The sequence below is a fragment of the Octopus bimaculoides genome, chromosome 4 (genome assembly GCF_046866305.1).
Source record: "Octopus bimaculoides isolate indiv1 chromosome 4, ASM4686630v1, whole genome shotgun sequence".
In the NCBI taxonomy this organism is placed as follows: domain Eukaryota; kingdom Metazoa; phylum Mollusca; class Cephalopoda; order Octopoda; family Octopodidae; genus Octopus; species Octopus bimaculoides.
The window spans coordinates 103113760-103139185 of record NC_142931.1 but is presented as its reverse complement, the minus strand read 5'-3'; the positions used below and the strand labels follow the sequence as shown (position 1 = coordinate 103139185).

Here is a 25426-nt window from a genome sequence, read left to right as displayed (position 1 = left end):
TACCAACGTTGCCTTCCTGGCACTTGTGCCAGATGGCACGTGAAAAGACATTCGAGTGAGATCGTTGCCAGTGCCGATGGACTGGCTCCTGTGCAGGTGACACGTAATACACCATTTCGAGCGTGGCCTTTGCCAGTAAGACATCCGAGCAAGATTGTTGCCAGTGCCCCTGGACTGGCCCTGTGCAGGTGGCACGTAAAATACACCATTTCAAGCATGGCCGTTGCCAGTACCCGCCTGACTGGCCCTCGTGCCGGTGGCATGTAAAAGCACCCACTACACTCCCGGAGTGGTTGGCGTTAGGAAGGGCATCCAGCTGTAGAAACTCTGCCAAATCAGATTGGAGCCTGGTGTCGCCTCCTGGCCCACCAGTCCTCAGTCAAATCATCCAATCCATGCTAGCATGGAAAGCGGACGTTAAATGACGATGATGATGATGATGATGTTGTTAATTATTGTTTACCATAAAATATTTGGTTAATAGGCATTTTTAGTTTTTTTTTTTTTTTGTTTGTTTTTTTTACAGCAAGCAAACACAAAAAGAAAATGAATTATCATGAATTCCTAATCCGTGTCCTCAACCAAGCCATTCCTGAAAGAGAATATGCTTCTATTGAAAGTTTTTGTGAAGAGTTGCATAATTTTTATAGCAGGTAAAACTACTAAGCACTCAGTGTAGCCTGTAAAGAGGTTGGTGTTAGGAAGGGCATCCAGTTGTAGAAATTATGCCAAAGATGACATTGGAACTTGGTGCAGCCCTGCAGCTTACTGGTTCCCTGTTAAACTGTCCTACCTATACCAGCATTGAAAGCAGATGTTAAATAATAATAATAATAATAATAATAGAATAAAAGTTTAGAATGGTACAACAGTGCACTATAAAACAAAAAATGGACTATATACCTGTTGTAATTTGGTTATCTATAGTCCGAGGATATTTCGGAATTACAATTCCTTCTTCAGATCTTCTAAGCTGGAGTCTCTGCTATAAACTGTTTATAGCAGAGACTCCAGCTAAGAAGATCTGAAGAAGGAATTGTAATTCCGAAATATCATCGGACTATAGATAACCAAATTACAACAGGTATATAGTCCATTTTTTGTTTTATAGTGCATTGTTGTACCATTCTAAACTTTTATTCTTTACAAACAATACACAATGCTTCAAATGAACTACAATACTCTCCTAATAATAATAATGATAGTAATAATGATGATGAAGATGAAGATGATGGTGATGAAGGTGGTGGTGGTGATGGTGAACAACAACAGCAACAACCACAACAAACAAACCAGTCACTGACGCCCCATAAGTTATATGAAGAATGCAATCATATTTTAAACATTTCTCATTGAAACCCTTAAATTAGATACACAGTGTTGCTGAATATGAGATATCTATAATGGCTATTTAAAGATCACTTTTACAGTAGCTGTTGTGATTGGCAAATTTTAGTTGAACCATTTTTACTAGCTTTATTAAAATATTCTAACATTGCCATCCATAAGAAAACTTTTTTCAAAAATCCAGTAGCTTTAAATCCAATACTCAATATCAGAGACACAATAGTTCTTAATTATAAAACATTTGAATCTTCAAATCTCCAAATAGAACTTGTTTTTAGTCCTTAAGCAAGATACTTAGTTCTGTTGTTTTTTTTTCAGCAAAACATGCTTAAAATGAGAAATACTTTCATTTTACAAAATTAGGGAGTGCATTCAAATGTAAAGTTTGTTTCACTTGTTTATGCCACTTTACTAAGATAAACAATCTGTTTTGTCTTGGTATAAAAGATGGACTACAGCAAATACTCTACTCAATACCACAGATTTGCTTGTCATTTGTTTGACCATAACCAGTTGAGCATGTCCCTTGATGGCTGACAATATGTGCATCTCTGATCATGAGCAGAAGTAGTGAGGAAGCATCATAGTCATGTGTTGAGAGGAATTCTTTGGGGTTTGAATAATTCACCTCTGGAAACATGGATGTTTCGTTCATCATTCTTAAACAAACCTTATTCAGTGACCTTTTGAGCAGGATTGGCTACTCAGCCTAAAGAAAATTCCAACTGGGCCCCACCTGCGAGGTCATGCACTGTTTATCTTGATATGCGATCACCATGTCGCACACATGTGGTTGTGATGCATATGCCTGATGTACCCTTATCAGATGGGTAATCATGATGGATATATTGGGCTTCGTATAGTTGTACCCTCAAGATTCCTTTACTTCATTTACTTGTTATTAGGTTAATTTCTAATTCTAAAGGTTTTTCACTGTAATTTTGGTATATGTAAGTAATTTTGTAAAATGATACTATCTTACTAATATTGAAATATTCTCGTTTTAGGAAATTAGATCTTTCTCCAAAATCTGCACCTAAAGCTAAAGGAGCTGCAACTGTGGTGGAATACAATAAAAGACAGGTAAAGTAAATTAAGTTTATCTATATTTTACAAAACCTGACAAGCACAATAGGAAAGATATTAAAGTATCTCAAGATCTATTCTTGGCTATAACTTTTCATTTAATCTTTTTATTACCATATTTATGTTGAAATACACTGCCTTTGTTCCAAGTAATTTTGAAAATAATGAAGAATTTAAGGTAACATTGTCTTTATTTAGCTGATGTTTGGAATATGAATTAAATGAAAATATGAAATGTAGATGAATGGTTTTAATTTAGATCATTTTAAACATGGAATTTATATCATAGCATCAGGGACCGTTTCAGATAGGTTGGTATTAAAAATGCTAATTGTGTATTGCTCTTGGGAAGTGGAAGTCATCTGACAGGTATTGTACTTGAGGTGTTTTAAAATGACTGGGCACAACTGCCTTATAAGTCAAAAGATTACTTGGATCACAAACAACTGCGTCAAAGGAAGTACATCCTATCGCACCTGCATGCCCCACCATGACTGCAACCAGAGGTATCCTGCCTCAACCCTCGACCCTCCACCAACGACCTTCCACCAATACCCTCGGGCCTGGTAAAAGAAGTTTGACCAAAGCACACAACAATGCACCTATGTACAAGCATGCACATCCCTGTAAGGCAGACACCCCACAAATTGTACCCCCACACATGCACAGACCCCCAACATTCACATTACACACACATTACAAACAGCATGCTAATAAAAAAAAAAAACCACAACTTTATCCCTTACACAAAGAAAAAAAATCAACAAACACACCTATAAATACCTACACCCCCAGATAGAATTATGCATATGACACCACTACACATACCACACACCCCATCCTCGCAGGAGCACCACATTAATAATACACACCTTCCCCAATTCAAGATAACTCATGCCAGTTTAACAGCACACCTAACCAAGAGACATAACTCTTAACCTAACCCTCTGGCCCCTTTTTTTGTTTCACCACCTTTTTCACAGCTACCACTGACCAGTTGTGCTAATTCACCTCCAACAATAGAGAGCAGTTGCCATATTCCCTTCCATATTGGGTTACTCTGATGAGTTATATTTGTATATATATATATATATATATATGTGTGTGTGTGTGTGTGTGTGTGTGTGTGTGTGTGTGTGTGTGTGTGTGTGTGTGTATATATATATATATATCTTAATATATAAAGCTGAAGTTGTGTGTCTGTGTGAAGCCTTTTTAAAAGTGTATAGAAATCCACATTTTCCACTTTTTCGTAAAAATTTTTACATCAATGGAATTTTCTCGATGTGAACTTTCCAGTGCAGTAATTAGATTTTTTAAATTCCGTTTAATTTGTGTGATTTAAGGAAGATTTGGCTGTTGTTTCTAGCAACTTTTATATTTCTTCTCTTCTACCTGGAACGGCGTTCTTACACACGTGCTCAACATATAATATAGAGAGTAAGAGTAAAAGAGGGAGAGAGAGAGAGAGAGATACATACAAAGTCATAGATTAAACTTTCCTCTCAGTATTCTTTACCTATTTTTCATAACATTGTTACGTAAAAACACACACAACCACACATACATGATCTGTAACAACAACGTACACATTGCTCTCGTTCTCTATTCATTTCTCCCCCTCTTCCTCTCTCGCTCTCTCAAACGCATACACGTGCAAGTAAACACAATCATTCACAAAAATATAACTCATGTTTGTCAATGTAGCATAACTACAGAGTTGTACCCCTCGACTTTGGAAGGTCATAACTTTCAGAAAAATGAATATTTGTTTATGAAATTTTCTATGCATATACTATTTATTATGTAGATTCGGTGAAAGTGTTTTGGGAGGGGGGTGGGGTACAATTTTCGGAAATTCCACTTAAATTCCTCTTAACTTCCAGGAAAATTAATATTTTTTCGTGAAATTTTCTACAAATATACCTTGATGTATGTACATTTCAAGCATGTAGGAATTTTGAAGGAAACAACTGCAGGTTATTTTTGAGAAGTGTTCCCCACTCGGTGGTGTTTCGGAGCAAGTCGTCCATATTTGTTTCATTTTTCTCTATTATGTGCTTATGTGCATCTGTAGATTTTTAATGAAGTAATAGGCAGTGAAGAGAAGCCGTCATAAGAAAACTTTTAACCACCTCTATTCCTTTCTCCCCTTCTCTCTACCTCTTCCTCTCTCGCTCTCTCAAACGCATACACGTGCAAGTACACAATCATTCAGTAAAATATAACTCATGTTCGTCAATGTTTTGTAAATATACCACGATTTTCACTAGGGTGTTAGGGTTAGGGTTTAGGGTTAGGGTTTGGGGTTACGGTTAGGGCTAGGATTAGTGTTACGGTTACGGTTTTAGGGTTGGGGTTTTAGGGTTAGGGTTTTAGGGTTAGGGTTAGTGTTAGGATTAGGTTTAGGATTAGGGTTGGGTAATCGTGCGGGTGTTAACCTGAAAAATTACAGATATGTGAAAAGTACCGACCCTGCCATCTATTATAACTTTTGTTGTTCTGTTTAATATATACATAGATTATACCTCCAAAGAAGAGAGTTTGCTGGGGAAAGAAAGCAACCGGTTTAAAATGACAGCAACAGACTGCTGCAATTCACCACATTCCAGAAGCTACTTTGAACATAATGCAAAATAGTGCATCAACATTTTCTGCCCAATCTGATAGAATTCTGGCAAAACTGTGTAGCAACAGATCGCCAGCAATTGCTTCATCGCAAATTGCCGTCCTAGCTCCTGCGAAAAGGGATTACCCTGCTATGTATAATCAGGGCAGCACAAAAAGTTGTTTTGCACAAGCATTTCTATAGCCAATTAGACGGATGAAATTTACGTACGCTTAGTAATTTTACGCAAAACAGCCTTCAGACTTTCCCTATTAATTTCATCATCTTTTGAATTATGAACATATTTACATCATAAGGGTTTTTTCATTGTAAGGCTTTCTTTTTTAGTTGATTTTCACCTAGCAAGACTTATCGTAGATGGCGTAATAAGTCACACCCGGACAAGGTCGGGTTATACTGCTAGTATATATATATATATACACACACATATATATATATATATATACACACACACATATATATATACACACATACACACACATATATATATATAATATATATATATATATATACATTTATATATATGCAGTGGCGGATTGGTCAGGTTGCCAGCTTGCCTGATGGCAAGTGGGCTTCTGTTAGTATCTAAGGGGCCCATCCCCTCAAATCTGAGAATTTTTTTATTCCATCCTGGAAAAATGCATTAATTATTTCAGCCTGGCTGTGTTTGTAGACAGTTGAAAAGAATACTTTTAACAGAAAAACAAAATTAAATGATAGCATTGTAGTTGCGGGTGGGTCCACTTAGTCTCCTGGCAACCAATACTTTTAGGCCCAGTCTGTCACTGTATATATGTATGTATATATATATATATATATACACACACACATGTATATATAAATATATATATATATATATATATATATATATATATATAAAGAAGCATTGGTTGTAGAACAAACATTAAGTTTGGGTCAATGACTTTACATACAACACCACCCCTCAAACATTTAATCATATATAACAATCACCGAGGTTCACAAACACATAAAAGTAATACATTTAGATAAAATCACAGAAGGTAAAAGTATATAATCAAATAAAATGCAAATAGAATGGCCTATCAAAAATGTTAAATATTGCACACCACAACTGATGCTTTGTAAGTTCAACTTTTCTCTCAAGGTACTTACACTCTGTCGAGTATGCATACTGACATTACACATCCATCGGAGCATACTGGCTTCGTTCATTGCGAGCCTACGCATGTCTGCAGCAGTCACGGCCCATGTTTCACTGCCATGTAGCATGGCTGTTCATACACATGCGTCATACAGTCTGCCTTTTACTCTGAGAGAGAGACCCTTTGTCACCAGCAGAGGTAAGAGCTCTCTGAACTTTGTCCAGGCTATTCTTATTCTAGCAGCTACACTTTCAGCGCACCCTCCCCCACTACTAACTTGGTCACCTAGATAGCGGAAGCTATCAGCTACTTCTAGTTTTTCTCCCTGGAATGTGGCAGAAGTTGTTTTCTGCACATTTACAGTGTTTATAGCTCCTGAACATCTGCTACATACAAAAACTAACTTCCTAGTTAACCTGCCTTTGATATTGCTGCACCTCTTATGTGTCCATAGCTTGCAGTGGGCGCATCTTATAGAGTTTCCACCTACGCCTTTATATATATATATATATATATATATATATATATTCATGTTTATGCTAATCATATTTTTAGTAATTTCACAGTTACATCTATGCTTATTAGTGTTCACATGTTTATTTTCAAGACTCCTTTTTTACCATTCTTATTTGTATTATTATTCTTTCTTTTACTTAGCTTACTTAAATAAGATTTGTGGTAGTCAACAAAATTTCCTAAGTATTCTTAAAATAAATATATTTATTCTTTTAGAGCCAGACAACCGAGGCAGTTGCAAGTCTGAAAAAGGTACAGATATATTTATTTCCCATTCTTATTGCAATAAAGTGTTTGTCTCTCAATAGTTAAAAATATTTTACTTTTAATGTGGGATTAAGAATAAATTTTTTGTTGGTAACTGGTGGTAGTCAACAAAATTCCCTAAGTATTCTTAAAATAAATATCTTTATTTTTTTAGAGTCAGATGTCTGAGTCAGTTGCACATCAGAAAAAGGTATATCATCATCATCATCATCATCATCATCATCATCATCATCATCATCATCATCATCATCATCATCATCATCATCATCATCATCATCATCATCATCATCATCATCATCATCATCATCATCATCATCATCATCGTCGTCATCATCATCATCATTGTTCAATGTCCACCTTTCATGCCAGTATGGGTTGGACGGTTTGACAGGAGGTGGGCAAATAGAAGACTACATCAGGTTTCTGTGTCTATTTTGGCATAGTCTTTATGACTGGATGCCCTTCCTAACACCAACCACCCCACAGAATGGACTCAGTGCTTTTTATGTAGCACCAGCACAAGCAAGGTTGGTTTTGGCATGGCTTTTACAGCTGGATGCTCTTCCAGATGCCAACCACTTCACAATATAGACTGGATGCTTTTTACATGGCACCGGCAAGGTCACCAAGTAACTTGCAAGACAAGGAATGTTTGAGAGGGGAGGAGGCATTGGAGGAGGTGATCTCGTGTCAGATGATGAAAGGTGAAAAGTTATAGTGAAACAGAGACAGAAACAGGTGTCTTGCTGTAGATTAGGTATGTGGTTACCCGGTGAGAGAAAGAGAGAGAGAGAGAGAGAGAGAGAGAGAGAGAAGTAAGAAGAAAGAGGACAGAAAAAGGTGTGCTGTTGTAAAGGAAATATTTGTTTACCCAGCCAGAGGGGAGAACAAGAGAATGGGGGAGAGAGAGTGATCAAGAATTGGGACAGAAACAGGTGTGCTGCTGTAGATACATGGTTACCCAGCCCGAGTGAAGAGTAAGGGAAAGAGAGATAATGAGAGTGGGAGACAGCAAGAGAGCAGGAGAGAAATGGTGAAGTGCCAGGGTATACTTACAAGGAACGGGGATCAGAGCTTAGATGGGATGCTAGAGTAACAAAGAGAGAGATAAATGGTGGCAATTGCCAGTGAATGCCGTCAAGGTATGGAGGTCATAATATATGTGGCCAGGTATTGCCAAGAAGGCACGGGTAGGGAGTAGGGGTGGGGTTGCAGTGACTGGTGAGAACCTGGGTATAAAGTGGGGGAAGGGAAAGCAGCGATGCAGTGAGCAGAACAGGGAGGGTAGGGATGACGAATGGGAGCTAATCATAAGGTATAAAGAGGAAATGTAAGGAAGAGAAAAGATGCAGTTTGGAAGAGGAGATGTAGACTGGTTCCTTGAGGTAGGGTGTGTGAAAATTTTATCATTACATATGGGTGGGACACAATATTTCTCACACTCAGTTTCACTGACATAGGCAAGTCTTCTCTAGAACCTCATATCGCCAGACATCTCAGTCCATTGTCATTTCTACATGACCTGCAACAGTCCTGAGATCTTCCTGGATCTCCCTCTTCCACAGGTACCATCTACTTTTAGTGAATGGCACTTTATATAACTGTCTTCATTCATATGCATTACTTGTCCAAATCAAAGTCTCCTCTCCTACATGCCACATTAAATTTATCTTATGCCAAACTTTTCTCTCAACACTTTTGAACTTTGTCTTGCACAATGATGTTGTACATCTCAGCAAAGCATACTGACTTCATTCCTCTCTAGTCTACGCATGTCCTCTGCATTCTGAGCCTATGTCTCACTACCATGGAGTATAGCCGATCATACACAAGCATCATACAATCTATCTTTCACTCTGAGAGAAAGTCCTTTTGTTGCCAACAGAGGTAGTAGCTCTATGAACTTCCTCCATTCTATTCTTATTCTAGAAACAATACTTTCAAAGCATCCACCACCATTACTAATTTGGTCACCTAAGTAACAGAAACTATCTACCACCTCAAGAGAGCCTTCTGGGCATTTGAGAGGGTCTAAGTCTTGAGTTCTCTTAGTGCTTATTGTTCCTGCACGTCTGCCACACATGCAGGTGACCTTATCTGTTAATTTACCTGTGATTCCACTGCACCCCTTATGTGTCCATTGTTTACACTGGGTGCAGCAATGGGTCCTTCTCCTTTCCTACATATTGAGCAGGGCTATTTACTTGATGGAAAGAGAGTCTTATCTGCTTTCTTGCTAACAATAAATTTGGTATTTACTAGGTTAACTTTAAAGCCCTTTGATTCTAGGTATTGCTTCCATACCTGGAATTTCTTCTCCAATTTTGCTTCAAATTCTGCATCCAGTTTTGAATTCCTCTGTTATGACCTGGAGGACTATGATGAATAAGTGTACTAAGAACTGAGCTCTGGTGAACCCCTACTTGTATGCTAAATTTATCACTGTATTCATGGTTGACTCTCACCTTACTGACAGCATTGCTGTACATGGCTTTTACAGCTCTGACAAGCCACTCCTAACTTCCTTAGAGACCACCAGATAACAGAGCAGGGAACTCTGTCGAAGCTTTCTCCAGGTCGATGAAAGCTAAATACAATTGTTTACTTTTGGCCAAATACTTTTCTTGTAACTGTCTCACTAGGAAGATGGCATCCATAGTATTCTTCCCAGGAACAAAACTAAACAACAACTCATCTAGTTTAATTATATTCCTAATCAGTTGAGCTCCAATTCCCTCTATAAATTTCATGACCTGGTCTAGCAGTTTGATACCATTGCACTTGTTTCTATCCAAGGCATCACCTTTACCCTTGTAGCAGCTAACTATAATACTACTACACCAATCCTGAGTAACCTGATTAACTATGTGAGTGACTAGGCTGTATCCTACACCACCGGATATTTTAATCATCTCAGCTATTTTAACCCAATGACCTAGGGGCTTTCCTTGTCTTTGTATCCTTAATTGCCTTATCTATTATACTGCTATCAACTCTGATGACTGGTCCCTCAATTGGTTCCATATTTGCAAGACTCCTTCTCCCATTCACTTTCCACATTTAGGAACCTTTCATAGTAGCACCTCTATGCATCTTTCTTCTCTGAGTCACTAAGTGCAAGCATACCATTATCCATTCACACACATTTCTCACCCACCACATTTCTATTCTCTTTGATACACTGCTTTGCAATCCTGAACACCTCATGCCTCTGATCCTCATGCTGTAGAATATTTGCAAATCTCTTAACTTTTGCTATTCCTTTCACTATGTAACCATGTTACCTAGCTTCCCTTTTGGTTACCTGATGTAATTCTCTGCTTCCATAATTTTTCCAGTCTTTCCAGGGATATTTATTTCTCATTCTTATTGTAATAAAGCGTTTGTCCCTCAATAGTTAAAAATTTTACTTACAGTGTGGGACTAAAAGTAAATTTCGTGTTGATAACTGGTGGTAGTCAACAAAATTCTCTAAGTATTCTTAAAATAAATATCATTGTACTTTTAGAATCTAACAGTGGAATCAATTGCACAACGGAAAAAGGTACAGATATATTTATTTCCTATTCTTATTGCAATAAAATGTTTGTCTCTGAAAAGTTAAAAATTTTACTTTTGGTGTAGGACTAAAAAGAAAATCTTAAGTTGTTCATCTTCAAAAGTTTGAGCGTTAAAAGTTTCCAGAAGAGCATTTATGCAATGGCTAGGTAATATGAATCATGTTGAATGGATAGGGACAGTCAACAAAAGAACAAGACAAATTGAAAATGTTGAAGAAGGAAATTGTGTTCCAGAAGCCAAGCCAAGAAATCAAACAGCAGGGAGGGTAGGGATGGCGAATGGGAGATAATCATAATGCATGAAGAGGAAAACACAACTTATGATAGGAATCTGATCCAGTTGACTTGATTGATAGAAGTGGTCAGGCTATGTATCTCAGTCCGAAAATCAGACTGAAACCATCTTGATGAAATTATGCTTTACCAATAGGAAGTTATATCAGTATTGATAACAGGGGGTAAGATGGCAAGCTAGCAGAATCGTTAGCATGCAAGGCAGAATGCTTAGTAGCATTTCATACATCCTTACGTTCTGAGTTCAAATTCTGATGAGATTGACTTTGCCTTTCATCTTTTTTGAGGTCGATAAATTAAGTACCAGTTGAACACTGGAGTCGCTGTAATCGACTTAACCTCTTCCCCCAAAATTGCTAACCTTGTGCCAAAATTTGAAACCAATATTGATGACAGAGGGTAAAGAATCTTGAAATTACCCATGAACAGCACCTGAGTGTGATGCATTTCAATGTTTATCTAAAAAATAGTGAAAAGGTTTAATTTACTTAGGAAAATACCTATAACTGCATCCAGCGAAGACCTATTCCAAGTTCACAATACTCTTTCAAGTATATTAAATTGATGAATTTGCCCAAACTCTTCTATACTGCATTCTTCCACGATATTACATTTGGTAGGACCAAAGAAGATGGAGGTTTATTCATACCTAGGTATCTGGTTGTTTGATCAAGTGATACTCTCAGATGCATTGACACAATCCACCCAAATAGGTTTATTTTTAATGAGCCTTTTGTTTCATTGCTTCAACATATGAAAGATCCTACATCATTTGAATCTCTGGAAACTGTGAATGGAACAGTTCAGTACCATTAGAAAAGTATGCTTACAGTTCAGGCTTTTGAGAGATGTTCAAAATCTGTTATGCTAATTAATATTCTATTAAAATTTTTTGTTTTTGTTTTTTTGGGTGTCTCAATTCTCATTATGTTTTATTTGATATGGATAGATCCCAGGGGGAAACAGTATTCTTGGTATGACCATACAAAAGCAGAGAAAAGGGGATGATGACACTCATATCTCTGGGCCAGAAAGTTCTGAGGATCTAGAAACTCATCTTGCAAGCCATATTGACTTTATAGTTGATGTGGTTGCTTCAGCTGAAGTTGTCACAATTCCTCCAAAATCTCTTATATTGTTGGATGTTGTCAGTGGTTCTTCTGAAGGAAGAGAGCATGGCTATTTGAAAACATTCTCTTTTCCAAAGAGCACAAATTCAAATTTTCCCTCATTTAGCAGCATATTGTTTTTGTCTGTTCACTCATTGGCTTACAGCATGTAGTTTAGGCTGGAGGAGTTTTATTTGATCTTCTTCTCCATTAATATTTTTTTGAAGCTTGAGTCATTTGTGAGTATTTTTTATTTTACTGAGCTTGATGACATTTGATATGTCGTCTGTATATTCTATGAAGAGAAGAGGGCCTACTACAGTTCCTTGGGAGACACCACTGGTAACTTTTGCTGGGCTTGAGTGGGTTCCATTGAATACAGGCTGTTGGATTCTGCTCACCAAGAAATACTTGTTCCAGTGCAACAGTTTTCTACAGATTTCTATGTAGGGCAATTTTAACAGTAGAAAATTGTGGTTAACTCGGTTAAAGGCTTTGATGAAGTCAAGAAATATAACGTCAGAATTTGAGCCCTCAAGCAAAACTTTAACCTTTTAGTGTTCAGACTGGCCATATCCGACCAAAATATTCTGCCTCTTTTATGTTCAAACTGGACAGAATATTTTATTCACCTACCTTATTCACCTACCTTATTCACCAACATTTCACACCTACCTTACAATGTCATAGTAAAAATAAACAATCATATCACTGAAATCTCAAAGCTATGAGATATAGTATGATTAATTTGAGACAATGTGAATAAATAAGCATTAGATTTGCAGAAGCTGTTTAAGGTAGTCTCTGTCGCAACAAAAATCATGTTGGTTGTAATTTAGGAGACTGTTACTCACCAGGAATCCTGTTGTTCTTGATTTCATCACCCTTTCAAATACTTCAAGAGAGGTGAGTGATTCTGGGCCTGTTTCCATTTTGAAAACTGGAACGACAAATTGTGATAAATGTTTGAGCATTATTACTAACTAGGAGTAGTTGATAGCTTCTATTTCTAAGGGAGTATAATTAATAATAGAAGTGGTTACTCTGAAAGTTTAGTAGGTAGGGTAAGAAGAAATTGGAAAAAGTTCAGGTGGTTATTATCTTTGCAAGCAACAAGGGTTTTCTTACTCAAAGTTATGATAGATTGTACGAAACTTGTATTCAACCTCAATAATGAATGGTAGTGAGTGAGACATGAGCCTTGAGTGCAGAAGACTTGCTGAGACTACATCAAACAGTCTGTGACCAATGCACTCTACCTTCCCCTATCTGTACATTCTTCATCTCCATCTCTCTCCCTCTCTCTCTCCAATCTGGACTCCTGTGTTTTGTCACTCTTACGTCCTGTCCACTTCTACCCTCCCATCCCCACCCCAATAATTCTACCTCTACCATCTGTCTCTTTCTTCTTCCATCCACCCATTCTCACTTTCCACTGTTTCATTCCTCAAGGAAGCAACACTATCAAAAACTTTGTTTGCATATTGTTTCATAGTGATAAGGCCCTTTTTATGATCACTTATATAATTAATATCTACTACATACCATGTATTCACTCACACAATGTGCCCCGATAGGTAACCTAAGGAAAAGTTTTGCAACTGTTCAAATTAGCAAAATTGATTCCACCCACACAAATATGGAAAATAAATGTAAAAAAAATTAGGTAAAAGAATGTAACTCTGAGAATATATGTAAACTAACATTATGATCTGAATGTCAGATTACAGAATTGTAATTGATTTTATTCCAGTGTTCACTTCCACTTATGGTATACTTTGCTTGTGGCTGATGAAAATTGTACATTTGGTGAACTTCTGAGTCAGTTCATTTGACTTTAGTCCTTATTCAACAAAACTGGTTTTCTACTTACTTAAGGACCCAAATTATTGGCTCATAGCAGTGGTTCTCAGTCATTTTGACTTTGTGATACACTGGAAATCAAATAAAAATTACTGGTTCACTTCACATGGAAATTTTTTAAAAAAGCAGCTTTAAAGTTTAAATTTTTTCTAAAAATTTATAAAATTATTGATTATTTTATTAAGCATATTTGTGCATAGCAAAATAATGACAAACATGTTTTTCAAGACATACAAAGAGTATGGATTTTTAAAAACCTCAAGTGGCATTTTAAAAATCCAAGACACAGAGGATTATTGGCTTATCATAAGATTATCAATAATTAAGATATTAATTATCAAATACTTTTAATATGTCATGATATTAATTAACAAATATAATTTGGTGTTAGAAAGGGCATCCAGCCATAGAAACCATACTAAAGCAGGCAGTAAAGATCAGTGTAGTTTTCTGACTTGCCAGCTCCTGTCAAACCGTCCAACCCATGCCAGCATGGGAAGCAGATCTTAAATAATAATGACAACAATTTAAAAACATTTATTTTTATGGAGGAAAGAACGACAGGAAATGTGATATGCCAGTATAATGAGTGATCCTTTAAGTCAGTCTTTCTCAACCATTTTTCACTTGTGGATGTTTTTGATTCCTATTTTTACTCTATGGAATCCCCCATAGCCATTTGATGCTAAAAAAAAAATCATATTATATTTTTATAATTAAATATTATTAAGAATTGTATTAAAAAACGGTGTTGGAACATATTGTATATTGTAGAAATACAACCAATTTATTGCGCATAAATTTTAACATCAAAATCTTATGTGGACCCCTAAGGGCCATATAGACTGGTTGAGAACCACTGCTTTAAGTAATGTTTACGTAGCAATCTTCTCTACCTACAGTTATCACATTCGGTTAAAATGTCTTACGGTTAAGCTGGTTCCTATGTATTTCCCTCAAGAGAAGATTACATCCTTATCAACATCACCTAATCCTTTGGAAGATACAATTTGTGATCTTTGAAACATATGTTGGAAATAAAAGAATTCATTTAACATATGTGTTTTACTCCATTTACTAAATTTATATATATATATATATATATATATATATATATATATATATATATACTTTATTTAAAAGCAGCATTTTAAATAAAGCATATTACTCTACCTCTGGTATTTGAGTACTCTTTTTTCCACCTTGTTGCACATTTCATGTGCTTACTCCGGTATATATATATATATATATATATATATATATATATATATATACACCTCTTTATAAAAACAAACAAATTTATAAGTTTGATTTTAAGACATATTTTCATGATAATTGGAGAAAAATATTCTAGATTTAAATTATTTGGTTTATGATATTTATATTTCAGGATGCAAAAGCGAAAGCTAAAGAAAAGATGCCACAAGTTAAAGTAAGATTGATGTTTGCTTTAATTTTTTTTTTTTTCTGTATATTCTAGTAAAAAAACTTTTTTACAGTCACAACACCTCCTTTGTACAAGAAGTTAGTTTGTTGATTTATAGCTCATATTTTATATGATCCATTGCATGATAAGTATGGGTAGAATGGGTTCTGAAGTGGCTGGTTGGTTCCTCTGTCATTTACTCCTTGTGTTTCTTTTTAAAGAATTCAAAATTATGAATTCTTTGACTGACTTCAATTTAAAAAGAAAAAACACCAAAATGTTTGGTTCGAACTACGCTATCTTTTATTTTTTACATGTTCCAGTCATTGGACTGTGGCCATGCAGGAGCACTACCTTTATGAGTTTATTTTAGTCAAACAAATCTAGTCCAGTACTTATTTTTCTAAAACAAGGTACATATTCTACCAGTCTCTTTTGCTGAAATAAGTTATGGGGACATAAACAAACCAACAATGATTGTTAAGCAGTATTGGTTTGTCTACACACATAGATACATACATACATAAACACACACAAAATCTAAAATAAAGATGGAGAATTGTACATGTATACAAGATATTCTTTTTAAATCTCTGTCCAGTATGTGTCTCTACTGTGTAGATATCCTAGAATGTGGTATCCAGTAGCATCCTGTTGTTTCAGTTACATTATGACTTCATCCAAGGTAAACATATCCATGCAGCTTTATTGAAGGTGTTACTATTACAGGTCATTGAAGCAAACTGAAGTATAAGGGATTTTGATGGTCTTATTCTAGGTGGAGGATATGTGTGTTTAGCAGAGGTAGTTGAGAAATACAATATGGTTGTAAAGATTATTATCATTTAACCCTAGAGTGACACTAATGTTTTAAAGGGCTATCTCGAAAGAGTTTAGTAGTCATGAAAGTGCAAACTAGATCAAAGTGTGCTTGCTCATTGGCTGCAAACGATATAGACAGATAGAACTTCCAGGACAAATAGATATGTTAAGATTGGTTATGTGAGTAAGAAATTACATAGGAGATGCAAAAATTTATTTCTAATAATCAGTGAGTGGAGTTCATATTATGTTAGTTACAATATAACTATAGTACATCTATAAATATAGTCTAGTTCAGGGGTTTTCAAACTTTTTGACAAGCGGACCCCTTTATATTTCAGGCTTTACATTAGGAACCCCCATATAAATGCTTATGAAATTTATACATAAATATTTGCTTAAAATAACATATATTTTTATATTTATTTATTTAACAGTATTTAACAAATAAGTTTATTGTCAATTATACACACAGGATTTTTTTAATACATACTTAGTGAGAAGGATGTGCTTACTTGGCTTTGCACAAACTGTCAATTCTTGGAGATATTAATGACAAACATACACGTAGGTCACTTTCTGGAGCAAGTCTGGATCTGTATTTGTTTTTCAGATGGGTCAGTGCCGAAAATCCTGCTTCGCATAAATATGTTGTTGCAAACGGTAGCAAAATCTTAACTGCCTTTCGAGATAACACTGGATACTCAGAGGCTACAGTATCTATGCTGAGAAATAATGTTTATTGCCACATAAATATGGGTGTTCTATAAGAACAGACAATACTGCTATTTTAACTCCAGGAGGATGCCTCCTTCAGCTGGTTATTCAGCGTACTTCACACTCAATATATATTGTAAGTGGGGAGAGTACTCCCTACTAATCTAGCACTGAGATCACCAGATAATGTGATTTCAATCACATAGCAGTAGTTCATCCTAGCTTGCAATATATAGAAAAACAGTGCCACACATCCACTAGTTTTGCAATTAGCAAGATTATGCAACTCTAGCATCACTAGGTTTGCAATTAGCAAACGATGTGAACATTCACATCACATCTTCATTTCAAGATCTTTCTTCCTTTTTTGCAGACCTTGCAACAAATGAGAGAAAAATATTGCATGAACACTGCACTGCTTCAAGAGATTTTTTTTAATAAAATGTCCCCTTATGTTCCATTGTACATTACCAACTTCATTTTCAGTAAAATTATTTTGTTTCTTTTGTTATTTTAGAAGCGAATTTTTGCATCTGACCCACCTGATGTTGAAGCTGTCAAACTAAAGGTAAGTTTTAAAAAAATATTTACACTGCTTTTTCTTCATCTTGTTATTGTCGTCGTCATTTTTGAGTTGTTCCATTAGGTATCTGATACTGATGAGAGTGTAAAGAACATGAAATGCATATATCAGTCCATAGGGAGCATTCTGAATGGCTTTGGTGTTTTTCACTTTTTGCTTAAAGTGTGAATTTTACTCCTTGGCAAATTGCAGTGAAAATAGCCATTTTGTAGGTGAAATATGTCACAAATATATTTGAACTGATCAAAAAGTTTATTTGTTTTTCCACTTTATAAAGCTTACTTAAGGATAAACGGAGACTGAACTTAATCTGATCTGCACAGATGCATAAAGATATGGATAAAAGTTAGAACATGCAAATCTAGAATTCATTATTTACAAGTGTAGATTTAACATTAAATGCCGTCCAAAAATTTCATAGACTTTTTTCAAGATAATCTTTTCTATTGATTGAATATTATAAAAATTATAAAAGTGGGAAGATGGCAGAATCATTAGCATACCAGACAAAATTCTTAGGAACATTTCTTCTGGTTGTATGTTCTGAGTTCAAATTTTGCTGAGGTCTACTTTGCCTTTCATCTTTTAGGGGTAAAAAACAAAAGTACCATTTGAGCACTGGGGGTCAATGTAATTGACTTATCCCTCCCCTCCAAAATTTCAGGCCTTGAGCCTATAGTAGAAAGAATTATTAATATTATAAACTTTAATCTATTTGTGTGGTAGTTGATGAAAATTGTATGTTTTATTGTTTATCTCCAGGCCTTATCGGTTCTCACTAAATTTGTACCTAAATGTGTCAAGAACTTTCTGAATAGAAAGTATACCAGACAAATCATGGAAAAAGAACTACCATATAAATGTCAGGTGAGCAACATCATCATCATCATCACCACCACCGCCGCCACTGCCACCACCACCACCACCATAGCATAGCTATGTAACTGCTCAACTTAATTTTCATAGTCATCAAATTATCTTCAGTAAATTTTTTGACATCTTCCACAAAAGAGACAATCTATGAGGCTGATCAAATGATATTTTATATTGTCTTTTTTCATCAGCCTCTATTCCTCAGTGCTAGCTCACTTCTTACCATTTCCATCCAAGCCCACATAGCATACTCATCTCTCCTTTCCTGTCATCACCTATTCTGTGTCTCCCCTTCAGCACTAAATACCAGATTTAATCCTTCTTCTCCACAACATCAGTTCTCTGAAATTTCAGCCCATTTTTGTTCCTACAAAGGTCAGTTTATTGCTATTTACACTCACATCTGCAGGGTCAATTTCACCATTCATAGAGGGCCTGTTGCCAACTTCCTTTTGACTAAAATCATAAAATGAAAATCTTATATCTCTGCTCAGAGCAAACAACACTATTCTAGTACTCATGTTCTATAGAAACAGATGTGAATGAATAAAATCATAAAAACAAAAACATCTGAGAAGAACATATTTTCACAGACAACTAAAGCTATTGACTTTGTAGCAATAATATATTTCTTCTTTTGACCCATTTTTGGTTTTTCATTTACCTTTACTTTTGTGTCATAAATTACCTAATTAACATAATTCTCTATGATTTTCAGCTCAATATGCTGCAAGCTATTGCCCTATTTAATTCCTTATTAGAAAAGTATGAACACTATCTAAGGGTTCAACCCAATGTGACAGCTGAAAACTTGTAAGTACCAACTAAAATATAAAACATTGCAATTATGAAATTCTTTTGTTCAGATCATTGCTATCTGCTTTATTTACTCTGGACAGATAAAAAGCAAAGACAGAGTTGGCAATATTTTAACCCAGAATAAACATTTCATTGAAAACTACATATTTTGAGCTGATGCTTACTTGTGTCAACCACCTCTACTGTAATAAATATTAATTACGAATATAAACTGCACAATTAATTGTTAAAAGTCAATTAACATGCTCAGAACAGATCTTAAGAAATCATAAACAATAACAAGAAACCATTATCAACAAATAATTATCTAGCACTTTTGTCCTTTTAACAATAACAAATATTGATTTCTTGCACTGATATATGGGTAAGTTTCCCAAAGAAGGGCTGAAGTTGATTTATTTGACCACAATATATCAATAGTAATATTGGTATTTAGTTTATTGATTCTGGGTAACTGAAAATTCAAGATCAAACCATTTGGCAGTTTTGATTCTAAATATGAAACAAAACTAAGTCCTGAAATGCATTAAATCCACTTTTCCAGTATTTTGGATAACCTGCCAGATACAGATTAATAATTATATAAAATAGGATTTGAATATATATTAATAACGTTTGAACAACTGAAAATCTTTGTTCCTATATAACATTGATAGTTAATCTTGTTTAAAATAATAATGACCATACAAATTTTTCCTAATTGAATATAACCTAGTTATATAAAATTTATTTAGTCATATGTTTTGAAGCGTCTTACGTAATTTTTCTTGAACTCTTATGGTTAAATCTACACTTCATGATAATTAACTCATGTGAAGAAGCTAATATAAATTATGAACATATAGAGCTGACTGAAAAAAAATCAAGCAATGAAGCACAAGGAGATCCAACTGGGCTAGAACAGCTGACCTTTAGTTGATTAAAGTTTATAACTGCAAAATACCTTAGATAAAAACTAAATAAAAAAATAATGAGATGCACCATTTTGAGCGTGGCCGTTGCCAGTACCGCCTGACTGGCTCCTGTAGGATTTTTGAGCGAGATCGTTGCCAGCGCCCCTGGACTGGCTTGTGCGGGTGGCACATAAAAGACACCATTTCGAGCATGGCCGTTTTCGTGCGGGTGACACGTAAAAGCACCCACTACACTCTCTGAGTGGTTGGCGTTAGGAAGGGCATCCAGCTGTAGAAACTATGCCAAATAAGACTGGAGCCTGGTGTTGCCATCCGGTTTCACCAGTCCTCAGTCAAATCGTCCAACCCATGCTAGCATGGAAAGCGGACGTTAAATGATGATGATGATGATGATGATGATGAAAGCTAGTGCGCTGGCAGAATTATTAGCATGCCAGATACAGTGCTATGTGGCATTTCATCCATCTTTACATTGTGAGTTCAAATTCAGCTGAACTTGACTTCATCTTTCATCCCTTTAAGATAGATAAAATAAGTACCAATTGAGCATTGGGGTTGATGTAATTGACTGTCCCCTCCTGCCAAAATTTCAGGCTTTGTCCTATAATAGAAAAATCTGTTAGTTTATATGTTGTTTAGTGTGTTACATAGTTTTTTTAGTTTTTCTTAAACAGAAATTCTACTCACAAATAGATACAAATTAATGGTTTGCTTGTATTTTCTTGATTAACTAGCTAAAGAAAATGTTGTTTGCACTTGGAATCTAAATGCTTTATAAATTCTGAAGTAAAACATAGATTTTATATCAATTGTAATGAATATTCATACATTATTTTTTCCTTATTTGCAAATTTTTAGTGGCAGAGGTTTTGATTACGAGTGGATTTCGTTTGAAAACAATGGCCTCTTCCTCGATTATACAGTGATAGATGCAACAGTATTGAAACAAGGTACATCTTTTATTATCCAAGCTAAGATAATGCATTTTAATTTCATCCAGATTAATTTAGTTTTTGATCACTTTCATTATTCTATGCCAATACATTCTTGTATGTTTACTAAGCTATTTGATCTCTAATACTTTAGCTAGTCATGATAATTCGGCATTTTGCAGGAGAGTTGCAAATAGAACAAAGCATGCACAGAGTTGCCTCCCATATTTGCTGAGGTGAAGCTAATGTTCGTCATCAAATAATTTTTGTTTTCTTTAATTGCATATGTAATCATAATTTGGCATTTTTAATGTTTAAAGCTCATACTTTCTGACATTTTCTTTTATTCTCTTACTGGTTTCAGTCACTCAAGAATTTTGTTGCTTTCTCATTTCAAATATTTATTAAAGTCTGATACTTATTGCATCATTTTCAAATCCATCAAATAGCTATGTTATATTTCATGTGTGAAAGGAAACAACTTGAGACACCATTTTACATTGCAATAGAAAAACAGACATACTCACACCAATGTGACGGTGTGGTTAAGAAGCTTAGTTCCCAAGACCACAATTTTTTTGACCAGTAATTAGTTCTTTTCAATTGTTATCATCATTCATTTGGGAAAGTGTCTTCTACTCTAGCCTGTGGAGAACAAAAGCCTTGTGAGTGGATATGGTAGGTGGAAACTCAAAGAAGTCTGCTCTGTGTGTGTGTGTGTGTGTACTTGTTTTGACATCATGTGGTGGTTGTAAATGAACTGAGCATCATGCAAGTAAGATTGTTCCTTCTGTGAAAAACATGTCTAGCCACGAGGAAATATTAACATACTTTGAAACTGTTGAGGGTTGGTGACAGGAAGGGTATCCAGCTGTAAAAAAATCTGCCTCAGCAAATTTTGTCTGTCCCATACAAGTATGAAAATGTAAAAAGGGGAAGTTAATATGATACATAAACAACAGATTAATAATGAAAAGTCAGGTAAATTCCATCAAGTGAACATGTGGTAATATGTGCCAGAATGGAACTGCTCAATTTTAAAATATTTTCATTTCACAAACAATGAACAACAATGAAAGAGGATTTATTATGAAATATAAGACTCATCTGAACATTTGACAAGCAATTTCTATGAATGGTGATATAAAGAACACTAGCAGACAACTAATGACCCAGAAGGCTGTGCTGGGCTTCAATGTCTGCTCTGTCATGGTTTTTGCAGATAGATACCCTTCCTAACACCAACCACTTTACAGGGTGTACTGGGACAGAAACAGGTATCTTGCTGAAGAGGAGATACATGATTTACCAACTGGAGAGAGAGAGAGAGATGGTGAGCATGCACCCTGAATGTACAAGATGAATATAAGAAAGAGAATAGGAGTAAAGGAACAGAAAGGGTGAGTGGGTGGCTAGGGAAGTTTTCAAGAGTGTGAAAGATAGTTACAAATGGGGGATTGAGGTTTTTCTGATTTACATTGTGCATAAAATAGTTGTTGTTTAATTAACGATATGCTGTCAAAAGCACAAATATGCAACTTAGGTTATCATGCTGCTAATTTAATTTACCACTGCTCTCTCTCTCTCTCTCCATATATATATATATATATATATATATATATATATATATATATATATATAGGGGGAGGATTCACAAAAGAAACAAAAGATGAAGACAGGTGGTGTAGACAGCAAACAGATGTTTTAGTATATCGCTCGGGAAGTAAAAAAGTCTTTAACGTTTCGAGCCTACACTCTTCCACAGAAAGGAACACAGAAAGAATGTGCAGTGGCTAGCGATCTATCATGGCGAATGATAGATCGCTATGTATTTATATATATATATATATATATATATATATATATAATGCAAGAGAGTTAGGGGTTGAGGATTCAACCCACTAAGGGATAGTATCTATCCAATATACTGCTGGGAGGGTACCCAGTTATTGTTACACTAGTGTTATACCAATTTCATCCGATAACTACTCTGGCAGGAACTATTCGGATAGAATGGGGCATGCCAAAGCTAGACCGAAACAGCTGTAAGATTAAGTTTATATTCATTCTCTAATTCTTTATGTACTTTTATTTGTAAACCCGGTTGTCAATATAACATGGTTTGTCATAAACACCTGTACTTTGTAGGGTTTTTTTTTTTTTTTGTCACTTTAGCTATGAATTAAGTTAATGAATTCAACGGGATACACTGTCTGCAAGTCGTTGGGTTCAGCATATTATCGTCCATTTTCTAATTTATATATATATATATATATATATATATATATATATATATATATATACACACACACACACACACACACACACACACACATGTATATATATATATATATATATATATATATATATATATATATATATATATCATGCTAGCATGGAAAGCAGACGTTAAACGATATATATATATATATATATAAGCTTACCTGAAACAGTCTGTTTTATCAGTCATTTCTTATAGTCAGGAGACTATAAAATCTGACTGTTAGACTTTGAAACAGTTGTGGTACAACTCAGTGATATCAGGTTTTAGTTTTGCAATGAAAATTTTGATGCCTCATGAAATAGATTTAAAGTAATTTTCAAAAAACTTTACTTGTTATTAAATGTCTGTTTTTAAATGTTTGTTTTTATATTTATTTTGTTGTGTCTGGGGAGAGTGATATTGTCTTAATGCCTTATTATGTATCATACTCACCTGTTCAATTTCCACTCATTTATTCATCATCATCATCGTTTAATGTCCGCTTTCCATGCTAGCATAGGTTGGACGGTTTGACTGAGGACTGGCAAGCTAGAAGGCTGCACTAGGCTCCAATCTGATCTGGCAGAGTTTCTACAGCTGGATCCGAGAGTGTAGTGGGTGCTTTTACATGCCACTGCCCCGAGGGCCAGTCACATGGTACTGGCAACAGCCACGCTCAAAAAGGTGTTTTTTACATGCCACCTGCACAGGAGCCAGTCCAGCGGCACTGGCAATGACCTCGCTCGAATGATTTTCTAACGTGCTACCAGCACAAGTGCTAGAAGGCAACTCTGGTAACGAGTACGCTCTAATGGTGCTGTTTACGGGCCACTAGCATGGAAGCCAGATAGCTGCTCTGGCAATGAACACGCTCGACAGTGCTGTTAGTGCTCCACTGGCGCTGCTTTTGCTACCTTGTCAATAGAGGTTGACTTTGTCCACTATTACAGCTCCAATAACAGACAGTCAACATTCATTGACAAGGATGCAAAAGCAACGAAAATTTTAGAAGGAAAAATATAAATAATAAATGAGTGGAAATCAAACCAGTGAGTGTGCTAGATAATAAGGTATAAAGACAATATGACTCTCCTCAGACAACAAAATTTGTTTCAACACATGAATTCATATAAAGAATCTTGCAAACCAGATACAAAAACACAGTCTTATATTTATATTTTCCTAAATAGAAGAAAAACTTCCTCACTACACAAAGTATGTATCAGGTCATGCCAAACCTCACATTGACATAACTCCTGAAAGCACTTATGAATGTTTAGGTAAAATGTTCATTCACTTCAGAACAGCACTTGTGAGTATTATTCCATACTTTTTACTTTTACATTTGTGTTCAATCTGCATGAAATAACAGCCAAATATCTTACAAATACTATTCTATTTTTATTTTTAAAAAAAGGGTTGTGTGAGGGGAAAGGACATACCAAATAATTTTATCTGGGATACCCATATGAAAAGATGGAACGGCTATGATTGGAATGCCTTTGATCAGTAATAATTCAGATAAATTTATTATCATTGTTTCAACATTCACTTTTCCAGGCTCACATGGGTCAGCTAGAGATTTGTTGACATGACTTTCGTACAGCTGGGTACCTTTCCTGTGGTCAACCTTCACTTGTTCCCATGTATAGTACTATTTTCCCATACCCAGACATGTTTTTGTGGAAGATTAGGAATAAAATGCACTGCTTGCATGATGATGACATTCATTTACAATCATCACGCAATGTCAAGGCAAAGAGACAGTAATACACACACACACACACACGCACGCATGCATGCATGCATACACACATGTGCACAACAAGTTTCTATCAGTTTCTGCTGATGAACTCCACTTACAAGGTTTTGGTTGGCCCAGGACTATTATAGAAGACACTTGCCCAAGGTGCCATGCAGTGGAATTGATCTCAGAACCATGTGGCTGGGAAGCAAATGTCTTACCACACAGCCACATCTGAACATATATTGTTTTATTGTTTTATTCTTTTAATTGACCCCAGGACTTATTCTCTGTAAGCCTAGTACTTATCCTATTGGTCTCTTAGGCTGAACCACTAAGTCATGGGGACATAAACACACCGATATCAGTTGTCAAGTGATGGTGGCAGGACAAACACAGACACAAAGACATGCATGCATGCGTATATACATACATGCATACATACATACATACATACATACATACATCATACATACATACATAAATAAATACATACATACATCATACATACATACATACATAATACATACATACATCA

At 35.5% G+C, this 25426-nt stretch overlaps 1 protein-coding gene across 6 annotated transcripts in view; it reads left to right on the top strand.

Annotated features, from left to right (window-relative positions):
- The window catches only part of LOC106878790 (cilia- and flagella-associated protein 54), a 187027-nt gene that overhangs the window by 83176 nt on the left and 78425 nt on the right, over positions 1–25426 (top strand). For 4 of the 6 annotated variants that reach the window (XM_089351123.1, XM_089351122.1, XM_089351121.1 and 1 more), the window contains exons 28-37: positions 527–653; positions 2355–2430; positions 6919–6954; positions 10478–10513; positions 15186–15227; positions 17278–17328; positions 18106–18210; positions 18935–19029; positions 20808–20899; positions 24335–24456. In XM_089351123.1, the coding sequence (XP_089207249.1) occupies positions 527–653; positions 2355–2430; positions 6919–6954; positions 10478–10513; positions 15186–15227; positions 17278–17328; positions 18106–18210; positions 18935–19029; positions 20808–20899; positions 24335–24456 (782 nt within the window). The remainder of the gene's footprint in view (positions 1–526; positions 654–2354; positions 2431–6918; positions 6955–10477; positions 10514–15185; positions 15228–17277; positions 17329–18105; positions 18211–18934; positions 19030–20807; positions 20900–24334; positions 24457–25426) is intronic. The other 2 variants (XM_089351125.1, XM_089351124.1) reach the window with 1 other exon arrangement.